Consider the following 12,910-nt stretch of genomic DNA (forward strand, 5'->3'; position numbering starts at 1 on the left):
CTACTGGATGGGGAGTGGATGGGAGAAGCCATCAGGAACACCTTCAGAAAGAAAGGGCTGCTCTGCTGAGTCCTAGGATGAGCAAGTATTTACAGTAAAGTCGGAGACCTAGTCTTAAAGAGACCTCACCAACTCCTGCAACTCCTCTGGGCTTCAGCTTCTTTATCTCTAATGGAATCAGCTCCAAGAATTCCAACCCATAGAAAATCATTCAAATAGGTAGCTAATGAGAACCAACTGTATAACACAGGGAACTCTACTCAATGCTCTGTGGTGACCTAAATGGGAAGGAAATCCAAAAAAGAGGAGACATATGTATACGGATAACTGATTCACTTTGCTGTACAGCAGAAACTAACACATTGTAAAGCAACTATACTTCAATAAAAAAATAAATAAATAAAGTGTGTCTTGTGTAGACTAAAAAAAAATTTTAAATAAATTTAGACAAAAAAAGAAAATCATTCATTCACCCAGCAAATACTTACTGAGTATCTCAGTGGTCCAAATAACAGAAACCTTGAAATAATAAAAACCCAGAGGGGCCAAAGGCTTAGGGATGTCTCGTCTTATAATTCATGAAGCAACCAAAGTTACCTCCACATTTGATCAGTGGAGGAGAAAGAGGAGAGATTCTCTCCTCTGGAATCTAGAAGTTGTTCTCTTCCTGCCAAAGGCTCAGATGTTCTACATAAGCCCAACTGTTGCCAGGTTGTAGGGCAAAGGATGTGCAGAGAAAGGAAAGCCAATTCCAGGAACAGGCCACTTTAGCAGAACACTGCAAAATGCACTCAACAGAGATTCAAGTCTGCAACTGCCAGTTAGCTGGTGAAGACAGTGCTTGAAGCCTGAACTTTAAGAAACTGTCAACAAACTCTAAGACTTCATAGTAGGAGCTCTGAATATCAGGAAGGGACCAATGTGGATCATATGACAGAGGCAGCAAGGCAAAGAGCAAGTACATAAAAGTTCAGGGAAATAAGCAAACCCAAGATTACAAAGGAGAAGATCAAGACAGCAATAATTCCTTTAACCACACCTACTTCAGGAGTTTAGTCAGATCCCTAAGAGACACAGAATTTGTTACCATTAAAATAACACCATATTACTCTATTACGTATATATTGATGATTGAGTTAACACTTTAAAAATAGTATATAGATTTTTCTAAAGTGTGAATTCAGTCATTCTCATCTTCAGTTAAAACAAATAAATAAGTTACTTTGGGGAATATTTACTTGAGCTGAGTGGACCCTTCTGACAGCGAGTCAAGATCCTGGTTCCTAGAATAGGCAAAACAGGTAAGAAGATGACTTAACAAGGCTTACTCCTTCCAGGGTGGGCCGTACTTTAAGTAAAAAGGGAGTAGATAGTCGTCATTGATTATTTTCCTTGGATCCTGAACATCCAAATCACAACCAGCCATCTCCTACTGCAACTTCTCAAGGGAGATGTGCAAAATCACTGCTTGTTATTATAAATCATGAACCCTCAAATCCCATATAGAAATCCCAGACAGCGAATAAGTTGAACTAAACAATAAAATTCCTTTCAGGCTTCAACTCTTTCCTCACTTTAGGCCTTGCCCTTGATGTCTAACTAATCCAATGACAAAAAGAGTAAGACACCAGAGAAAGCACTGAGGAAACACAATTCTTTCCAGAGTGCACCCCTGTTCCAGCTGTCTACTGCCACATAACAAACCACCCCAAAACTTAGTGCCTTATAGAACAGCTCTCCTCTGCTTCACATGGTGTCAGCAGGTAGCTTGAGGCTGGAGGATCCACTTCCAAGATAGCGCACTCACACGGCTGGCTATTTGGTGCTGGCTGGTGGTTTCCCTGCACATGGATCATCCATGTGGCAGCTTGGGCTTCTTCACAGCATGGTGACTGGTTTCCTTGAGTGAGCACCCCAAGAGAGAAGCAGATAGACTCCATGTAACCTTTTTTTTTTTTTTTGCGGTACGCGGGCCTCTCACCGCTGTGGCCTCTCCCATCGCGGAGCACAGGCTCCGGACGCGCAGGCCCAGCGGCCACGGCTCAGGGGCCCAGCCGCTCCGCGGCATGTGGGATCCTCCCGGACCGGGGCACGAACCGCGTCCCCTGCATTGGCAGGCGGACCCCCAACCACCGCGCCACCAGGGAAGCCCCTCCATGTCACCTTTTAACATCAAGTCTCAGAAATCACATAGTGTCACCTCCAAAGTAGTCACCACAAGCCCACCCAGGTTCAAGGGGAGGAAACATAGATCCTACCTCCTGAGCGGGGGAGTGTGAGGGTCACATTGTAAGAAGAGCATGTGGGAGGGCAGATAGTGTTATGGCCATTTTTGGAAAATACAATCTCCCAACACAGCTCCCCAACACCCATTCCATCCCTAAACAATTTGTCTCAGCTAATTGAGGTATTCCATCCCTAAACAATTTGTCTCAGCTAATTGAGGTAATTCCATCCCTTTGTCCATCTATTCGTTCAGGGATAGGCAGGCCTAAACCCGTGTGGGGCAATGGGATTTAAGAGAAGGCTGTTCAGGGTTTCTGGAAAAGAAAAGCAAGTCTCGCCCCGAGATGTGAACAAGAAAATACATGCCCTGGATGTGTCACCTATGATTATAATGGTAAAGTGGATCATGGGATAAAAAGGTAGAACCTCATCCCTAATGACATCACTGAGCTGCTGAATCAATCAACCCTGGAGCCTCTTCTGCTCCGGGGGACTCCTGTTGTACAGACAATAAATAATAATTTTATGGTTCCTTAAACTGTCTTAAGTCAATTTCCTATTATCTTCACCCAAAAGCACCCTAACTCATATATTTTCTCTCTAAAGCCTGGGAACAGAGCTGAACTAACCTGCCCACTCCTAGGCCTTCCAAGAGCTGGGGGGTGGGGATATGGGGTCCAGGGAGAGGTGAATCAGAAGGAAGTCTTATTGCACAAAAATGTCAAACCGTTGAACAAAACTGCAACACAGACCACAAGAAACTTTACATTCTTCATTTGTCACATAAAAGTCCTCAGGCCTACTACTAACCCATCACACACTTGTCCTAGACCCAGAGTATGAGTAGTAGTAGTAGTAGTAGTAGTAGTAGTAGTAGTAGTAGTAGTAGTAGTTTGAATGACATTTAGGGTCTCCGTTATCCCCCAAAAAAGGCATTATACTATACCTGGTCCTCAAGGAGCTGACAGTCTAACAGGAAAAAAAGTGGTACATACTTAAATAGCGATAATTCAAGATAGGCTGTAACACATGCCACAAAAAAAGTGCAGATAAAAGGCTGTGGTAGATCAATGAAGAGACAGATCCTTTTTAGTTGGAAGAGATAAGTAAAAAACTTCCTGGAGAAGGTTCTTTATGAGTTGGGTCTTTGTACAGGTAGAATTTGGACATGAGAAGATGAAGGAAAAATTCCAGATGAAAGGAAGGAAACACAAGAAAAAAAATCAGTAAGTGGGAAATTCTGGGGTTCCTAAAGAAAGGAAGATATTCAAACTGTGGCCTAGCACTGACCAATCAGAACAGTGGCCGGGCTACGAGGCTGGAGCAAGTCCTAGAGACCCTCACCACTCCATGCATTAATCCTTAAGTTACTTGATTATGGGAATCACATGGCCCAGGAGAGGGACTGAGGTGGCTGGGGCTTCAGGTGAATGGCACTCAGAGATTCAGGCAAGAAGAGAGGACAGGGCTTCCCTGGTGGGCAAGTGGTTAGGAATCCACCTGCCAATGCAGAGGACACGGGTTCGAGCCCTGGTCCAGGAAGATGCCACATGCCGCAGAGCACCTGAGCCTGTGTGCCACAGCTACTGAAGCCTGTGAGCCTAGAGCCCGTGCTCTGCAACAAGAGAAGCCACCGCAATGAGAAGCCCGCGCACCTCAATGAAGAGTAGCCCACGCTCACTGCAACTAGAGAAAGCCCGCGTGCAGCAACGAAGACCCAATGCAGCCAAAAATAAATAAATAAATAAATAAATTTATTTTTTAAAAAAATTAGGGAGGACACTTGGCAACTGGTAGAGAAGAACTTCAATATTTTAACAACTAGTGTGGGTGAACCAGTGAGAACCCGCAGGAGGATCAACCCTGCCCACAGGCAATAGTGAAAAGTTCCCACTTGACCAGAGTTCACAGTAAATGAAAGAAAATAATGAAAAAAAAGAAGCTGGGATTTGAATTTCATCTTGAATTCCAAGATGACAAATTTGGACAAAAAAATGAGCAATACAGATCCACTGAGAACACTTTGATGACACATTCAGAGCACAACGGATTAGACATGGATCTGATATGGTGTGGCCTCCTCGGAGTAGAAATGTAGCATACATGCAACAGTTTGCCGTGGGTCATTGTGAAAGAGAAAATTTCTCAACTCTGCCAAATGACAGTTGGAGACTAAAAACGACTCTGTGGAGGACTTTAATGGTTTCCAGCCACCAGCATGAAAGATGTCTAGAAGAATATGAAGGAAAATGTAGATGTGTGCAGACAATGGAGGAAAGCAGTTAACTTCCACCAGCTTGCCCAGGAACTCCATGTCTGTCCTGAAGATACCATCACACTAGGACAAGTGAGGGAATTAGTGAGGGCCAGCAATTAGGGCAGAGGCAACAAGAAGTGAAAAGACAAGGGCTTGAAGGGATAACAATAGTGACACCAAGATCTGCAAAGTAGAGACTACAAAGCACACTTTCATTTAATCCACACAGCAATACTGCAAGTAGTAATTAACATTTGTATAACACACCACCATTTGAAGAGCCCTTTTATATTTATTTTCTCCTTAATTGCTATCACCATTTTACACACGGAAAACTGAAGCTCAGAAATAAAAAACAGTTTATCTAGGGAGAGAGCTGGAACTCAAACTCAGACCTTTAGATTTCTTGTCCAGCATTTCCATTTACACCACAGTGGCCTCAGAGATTGAGGCCTTAATATTCATTCCTTAATATTGCAAATGTGGCCTCAGTGCTGTGGGCAAGCACTGCAGATTATGGGAGAAATCAAAGGATCTCCCCTTACAGTTCTTATCTTCAAGAGGTAAATCTTCCAGCCCAGGACTTAAATGGGAAGAGCCTCACCCGAGAGAGACTGAGTGTACACCTTCTGATGCAGATGACTCAGTTTCTAGAAGGAGCCCATTCCTGTTTTATTAATCAAATTAGATTTGGGGATCCTCAAAGGCAGGAACCATGACTTTTTTATCTTTGTACCCTCAGACCCTAGCACAGGATCTGGTACTCAATAAATACTTGTTGAATAACTTAATTTATATAAAATTTAAGACTCTTAACAGAAATAACTTGAGATCCTTCCCCCAGAAAAGAAAAACAAAACAGAGTCAACAATTCTTGAAACAATTATTTAACATTGTCCTGAATGTTAAATCACACAGAATTAAACCAAATACAGCCCCTACTCTGAAATCATATTATTTGTTCAATCCTATGAATGTTCACTGGGTCCTACTATGTGCAAATGGCTATGAATGACACAAAAATGAACATGACAGATCCATAATTTCAAGGAACTCACATGCTATCAGAAAAGATACATCTATTAACATAAATCCCTGTAATACACAGCAGAATATTAAAATCCCTCCCCACAAGAAATAATTTACAAAATATTATGGAAGGAAGGGTAAATGTGGGTGGTGGAGATCAGAAAAGCTTCATGAAGGAGGAGCTTCATTGAAGGAGACATAGAATTTCATCAGAGGGAACTGAAATTCAGGATGTTTCAAAGGCAGAGAAAGCTTGGGTAACAGCAAAGAGGTAAGAAAGTACAGAGGATCTTTGAGTGATAAACAGTGGTTCCATTTGTTAAAGCATGGAGCATAGAAAGGAAAGTGGCAGATGACACGCTGAGACCCCCTGCCACAACCTGTCAGTGTCCTATACCTGTTTCACTTCAGACAGCATAACCTGCTTCACACTCTTGCTCTCCATTCCAGCTCTTCTCATCATCCAGGCTGAGCTCAGCACTGATGAGGGTCACCCACCCAATGCCCCACCCTCATAGCTCTTGACCTCCCTCCTTCATGCCCACGGCCACATACACTGCAGTCAGTTTGAGGCCCTTAGCCATGCTTGGAGTTTGCCATCATAAGAGTTCTATCTACAAATTACTAAACTCACTGGAAGTTTGTATTATACCAATAACTTCTTAAATCCCCAGCTCTCTCCATCCCTCTTTTCCATTTAACTTGTTCTGTGATTTTTATGGAGAAATTTTTTTGTGCCCACCCACCTTCCATGTCCTCACTCCTTCCTTTTTCTTCCTGTACACAATGCCCAATCAAGTGGATTACTTTCTCACCCACACCCTCAACTCCTCCACTGCCTTATCCTTTTGTTATATCCATTCTAAAACCCTAAACCTATTTCACAAGCCTGTCTCTTGGATCCAGTGACTAGATTTCTAAACACACCAGAAGAAAGCCATACAGCCTCACAATCATACAACCATGTGTATTAGAGTCACTGCAAAATTATAGCTTCCTAAGCTTTTGTGCCACTCAGCCATCTGAGTCAGCTCCTGTTTCCATTTCCCTCTGGGACCATGGAGAACCTCTTCAAGTCTCCTACTCAAATCCTGTGGGCTCTGTCAAGCATGTCCTTACCTCCCTCTTCAATATGCCAACAAGGGTATCAGGAAGGATACTCCTCTGCAGCCCTCCCAAAGCTATGGTCCCTCTATAGTCTCATTCCTCATTTTCCCCTTTTCCACTCTGTGGAGTAATTCATCCACCATAGCTCCTCTGAGACCTTGCTCTATCATTTGTATCCTCTCAACCTTGTACATGTGCCTTCCCATTCTGGTAACTCCTTCTCCATACCCTGTGAACCCACTCAAGGGAACACTGCAGTAAGTAGGATACTGGCTCTGCCCTCAAGTAGCTTGCTGTCTAGTGAGGAAAATAAATAAGTAAACAGAAAATGACAGTATAGTAAGAATTACAATACAAGGAGCTATGGGGGAACATATAGTGGATACAGGACATGTTGAATTCCTCCAGCTTTGAATTGTGACAGCACATGCGAAGTTCTGTCTACCAGAAAACCTCATTAGACACTCGGTGCCCAAGGCTTTTACTGGAGGCTGGTCGCATACGCACACTCTCTCCAGCATGTACCAGAAAACTCCAAACTCCCAGAAGGAAAGCAGGTGCTTGGCATAAACTACATTGTTTGTACCAACAATTTAGGCACAATGAGCCACTCTTAGGCACAGTGAGGGAACAGATGGGAACCCTCTTGAAATCCAAGTTCCCAAATGCCAGCCAAAGTCCAGCCTTGCAAGCAGGCCTTTCCAAGGACAGCAGTCTCGGGATGCTATGTTAACTCTTTTTTTGCATAGATACCTAGCACTCTCTTAGGAGATGAGGAATGCTTAGGGAAGATGATTTCTAAGTTATATGAAGGATGATACTATGGACTTAACTGTGTTGTCCCAACAACAACAACAACAAAAACTTTGCATATGTTAAAGCCCTAATGTGACTGTATCTGGATATCGGGTCTTTAAGAGGTAATTACAGTTAAATGATTAAATGCTTAAATGTCATAAGAGTGGAGCCCTAATTCAGTAGGAATGTGGCCTTATAACAGAAGGAAGAGAGAGAACCCTCCCTCTCTCCACCATGTGAAGACTCAGCAAGAAAGCAACCATCTGCAAGCCAGGAAAAGAGCCCTCATCAGGAACTGAGTCGACTAGTACCTTGATCTTGGACTTCCAGCCTCCAGAACTGTGAGGAAACAAATTTCTGTTTAAACCACTCAGTCTGTGGGAGTTTGTTATGAGAGTCCAAGACGACTAAGATGGTCTGCAGGCAGACCAGACAGATGTGCAAAGGCCCTGAGGTGAGACAGAGATTTGAAGAGCTATAAGTAAATGTGACTGTTCCCGGTCCTATTCTCGCCTAAAGTGATTTCAACCCTCTTCCAAACACCCCACATCTAAGCAGAGGCCAAGTTTGATTGCTTTTGCCTTCTCATTACGTGGAAATTCCCTGCCCCACCTCCATGGCCATCTCACCTTGGTTATTGCAACAATATCCTAATATGTTCCTTGCCTCTAGTCTCTCTCCTCTCTGGTACATTTTCTATGCTTCCCAAAAGGTGAAGTGGATCAAGTCACTCTCCTGATTTAAACTCTTCAGTGGTTCTTGATAGATGACCCTCAGGATACAATCCAAATTTCCAAGCGTAGCCCTTAGTGCTCTGACCCTTATCTCTCCAGGCTCAATCCCACAGCTCCTGGCTCACATTTACCATCACCCTATACCCAAAGCCCAGGACTACCGAACCACCTGCAAGTACTGAGAATACACATATGCTTCACCCCTGCTTACTTCCGCACAAGCCATTACGGAAGGGTTCCTCTGAAGACACCACTCTACGTTCTAAGTATTTTACATGATTACACCTTCATCCTCACAACAACCATATGAAGTGAATACTACTCCTCCCCACTTTATAGTTGAGGAAACCAAGGCACAGAGCAGATAAATGACTTGCTGGAGCTCATACAGATAATATGTTGCAGGACTGTGCTATACTGACTTCACCTTGCTTCACCACTGTGCCCATCCACCTGATGAATTCTTTTATTTACTTTTTTTTTTTACACCTGGTGGATTCTTATTCATCCTTCACTACCCAACTCAAGCCTCACTCTCTCCACAACACTTTCTCCGCTCCTCCAGAGTTAACCACTCACTTCATTCCCAGCAGTATCACTGTGCCTTGGTCACACCCCTGTTATTATGGTTGACTACTGTACCCATTTAAGATCCTGCCCAGCCCTGCACAGAGCTTAGGTTGCACATAAGAATTACCCTGCACCGTGGAAGTCCCCACATTTATTTCCTGAATAAACTGACTCATCTGTACCTCATTTTTGTCTCTTGGTATCAATTTACCAGCCCTCACTCATCCTCAGCTCCTTGCCCACTTTAGCCCTTCACTTTGACACGCCGTTTACCTACTTTGCCAATTCTATTTTGCGTGCCATCTTCCTGAACTCTCCCCTCCTTTAACTGAAAACCCCTTTCATCATGACCCTGGTGAGTTGTCAACACAGACAGCCCTCACTGGGCGGGGCTGATGCCCCAACCTGGTTCTGGAGAATTCATACTTATTTGATTCAGCTCTTTTCTTTGGTTTCACTCAAGCTACCTCATAGGGCAGGGAAGTTATTGAAAGAATAGAGGCCTTACATGAAATCAGGAAAACTAAACAACCAGGTGCAGGAAGAACAAGAACACTATTCTGCACATTCTTTCCAAACTTCATAGCTCCTATTTATGGTGTCTGCTTCTTCAGAATTTTTATTTGCCATGACCTCATGATTCTGTCCATGCAAATGTTCAGCTTCACTTTTCTAAATGCCTAATTTGCTATGTGTTGCTAATTTCAGTTTCCCAAAAAGCTGAAGGGTCCCAGCTCATCTTTTCACGTCCTGTCGTGAAACATCCACTACTATCCATTCTATGGACTAGCAGTCCTTGAGTCCAGCACTAACCTCAATCCAATCAGCTGTGACAGTGGACACAGGGTCAAATCATGCAAAAATTCACTAATGGGGCTGGATTTTCAGCAGAGGCAATAAATGGGGTGTTTTTCCTTAAAGAGGAATGTATGGGAGGTCCCATGATTCAGGTATGGAGTAATTTAGACCAATGATTCTTTACTATTTTTGATCACAGATTTTTCTGAGAAACAGATGAAAGCTCTGAAGAAGAAGTTCTCTTATGCAGAAAATTTCACATATACCTTTAGGGTATTTGTGGACCCCAGCAGCCATCCATGGAACACCCCCCAAAACACCATAGGTCTAAAGTCTATCCATAGACCACCCCAAAGGCAGGCATTAATATCACATTTATGTTTGTATCTCTTGTGCCTAGCAGTGGGCCTGGCACATAGCAGTCTCCCAAAAATATTTTTTGAATGAATAAATTGAAGGAGTCATTCACTAATTAAGGTTAAAGAGGATTTTCAAAGCCAGATAGAAGCTAAGAAGTTTGGATTTGATATAAAAGGCATTAGAGAGCCATCTTGTTTGGTTCTTTTGTTGTGTTTCGTTTTTAAGCAGGCACTTGATCAGAGCTGTACATTAGAAAAATGTGTCTTTAACAGTCAATAGAACAGATTGGAGGGCAAGAGACCAGTTAGGAAACTGGAGGAAAGAGGGAATGCAAACCTAAACTAGAACACTAGAGGTGAGAATAGAAAATATGAGGGGCAGATCCAAGAGAAAGTGTAAAAATAAAACTGATGGTACTTGGCACTCGATAAGATTTGGGGGTAAGAAAGGGATTTAGAGTCAAAACCTGGCTCCAAAGTTCTCAAGTCGGGAGAATAGAAGAATGGCAATACCATTAGCAGAGGTAAGGAAGACAGAAGAGAAACAGATTTAGGGAAAACAAGTATCTCTTGAATTGAGTTTGAGGCTCAGGTGAGACTTTCAAGTGGATTCAAGAACAACTGAAAATGTGGGTCTGGCGTAGGTGAGAAGAGATGAAGGTCTGCTCAGAAGTGACCATCTGAGGCTGCAGGAGGAGCAGAGGGGATGCCAGGAAGCAGTTTACACAATGCCCTGCAGCCCATTATCTTTCCTTTGCATCTATTCCCGTTTTTGAAGCCCTCTCAAAGCCATCATTTTATCTGATAGTCATAACAATCTTGTGAAGTAGGAAAGGAAAGGGCACCTACTTTTACAGGTAAGGAAATGGAGGCTCAGAGGACTGACGGGTTTTGCCAAACGTATTGCAATGAAGTAATTACAGATCCAGGATTAGAACCCAGAGCTTCTGATTCTTCATACAACTCCCAACTCCGTTGCCAACTGCACACAGATAAATGCCCTACTTGCAGGGTTCAGTAGTTTGCAGTAGTACTGTACCGTTGCAGTTCTTTGGGGTCTAGGGTCTTGCTTTGTCTTGTTTGTTTTTTCAACTGTTTTCGGTTTAGAGAGAAGTCTGAGACAACGGTGCTCCAGCTGGCACAAATCACTACCGTTTAGTCTGTTAGCGTCTCCAGTGTGAAAGCAGAGACAGCCCTGGTTTCTAGGGAACTTATAGCCCACACTCCACGTTGCACGTTTTTCAAAGGGACCTTTCTGCCTGTCTAACATGAATGACCAGAATGAGCTCGTGAGCTTGTACAGGGAAAAGACCCACGGACTTGGACAGACTTCCAGAAGACCGCTATGCAAAACTTTCAATTCGGAAAACTCCAAAATCTTCAAGGTTCACGGGACAGGGGAGAGAGATTCTTTAGGGCTCAGCGAGGACAATGAGTTTTGTATGAGTTTTAAGGTGAAGCCGTGCGCTTGGCAAAGAAGGGCGACGACGACCAGTCCGGATCCGCGCGGCGGCGGGCGGAGCGGAGGAGGGGGCGCGTGAGTCATGCGGAAGCCGCGCGGGGCGGAGCCGGGTGGGGCCGGACCCGAGAGGCAGCGGACCCGAGAGGCAGCAGACCCGGCCCGCCGCCCAGTGCGCGCTTCACTGCTCCTCGCTCGCAGGCCCGTGCTTCGCTCCTCTCCGAACATGGTAAGCTGCGCTTTTTATTTGTCTTCCTCTTGCATGAAAAGAAAAAAGCAACAGCATACTTTTCACCAGGCTTGGTCTTTGATTTTTATGTGGACATGGCAGGAAACAGCAGGACGAATGAATCTATGGCAGGGAATTAGGAAAGAGCGGATGGAAGGAAGAAGAAGCCCTGAATGATACCTGTAATAACAGCCTAGGGGTAGCAACGGGAGGTTCATTTTGTTTTTCTTGGCGAAGGTCTAGGGCTGGGATAGAGGAAATACACTGCGAGCCGCGCCCCGCCCGGAGCCCCGCCTGGGGTGAAGCCGCCCCGACCCCTCGCTTAGCCGGGACGGGGGGCGGGGGTGTCCGGCCGGTGAGGGACGCCCCTCGCTGCCGGTGTCCGCGGAGCCCGGAGTACGACCTAAAGACAGGGGCTGGAATTGTGCGCGGCGACGCTAGTTATGTACGGTTCTAGAGACCAGAAAGGGCACGTTTCAGACCTAGTGGTCTGAGCCCTAGGGGAAATCAGAGTTTCAGTAAACGACCGGCAAACGGCCAGGACGCAGAGACTGAAACTGAAGCGTGTCCCTGCTAGCCGAGCGGCGGCCAGGAATGTGGGAGGGGCCCGGCGCCCGGAAGCCCCCTCCTCCTTTCTTTTTCCCCCTAGCCCACCATCTCGTTAGGCGCTCAACCCGTCTCCTGTTTTTCTTCTCTCGGCTCCTGCCATCCCCATTTTGAACTCTTTCTATCTTTTCCATTAATCCACCTCCAAAATATGCCTCTTCCTTGGCCTCTCTTTCGTGAAGGGAGGTCTGCAAACTTCCGCCCAAGGGCCAAATCGGGGTTCTGTTCGCCCACGAGCTACGAACGGATTTTACATATTTAAATAGTTGAAAGAAAGTTAAAGGAAGAATAATACTTTGTAACACGTGAAAATTATATGAAAATCAAACTTCAGTGTTCATAAATAAAGTTTTATTGGCGCACGGCCACGCCCATTCATGAGTTTTCTGTGTGGTTGCTGCCCTGCTACAAAAGCAGAGTGACAGAGACCATATGAGCCGCACTGGCCTAAAATTTATACCATCTGGCCCTTTACAAAACACGTTTGCCAGCCCCTGCTTTAGTCTGCCAGTCTGTACCCCCGATTGCTCTTTTCTCCTTTGCGTGCAAAAGCGAGGAATCAATGTCACATGGAACCTTGAAAAGGGAGACCCAGCACCACCAAGTGGTGAAGACCTGGAATGACCGCCCCGGCGGAAGGTGGATGCCACCAGGGCTCCTTGGGAGGAAAGGGAGCATGTTAGTTAAGAATGAGAACTGCAATACTTGAGTTTTTTCAGGTGTTACTTTTTTTTTTTT

At 44.7% G+C, this 12,910-nt stretch overlaps 1 protein-coding gene across 1 annotated transcript in view; it reads left to right on the forward strand.

Moving 5' to 3' along the window:
* Positions 1 to 11,407: 11,407 nt before the first annotated feature.
* S100A11 (S100 calcium binding protein A11) overlaps positions 11,408 to 12,910 on the forward strand; it is a 6,061-nt gene continuing 4,558 nt past the window's right edge. The window contains exon 1 of the mRNA XM_007122572.3: positions 11,408 to 11,566. Within this exon, the coding sequence (XP_007122634.1) occupies positions 11,423 to 11,566 (144 nt within the window). The 5' untranslated portion in view covers positions 11,408 to 11,422. The remainder of the gene's footprint in view (positions 11,567 to 12,910) is intronic.

The sequence above is a fragment of the Physeter macrocephalus genome, chromosome 4, assembly GCF_002837175.3.
Source record: "Physeter macrocephalus isolate SW-GA chromosome 4, ASM283717v5, whole genome shotgun sequence".
Taxonomy (NCBI): domain Eukaryota; kingdom Metazoa; phylum Chordata; class Mammalia; order Artiodactyla; family Physeteridae; genus Physeter; species Physeter macrocephalus.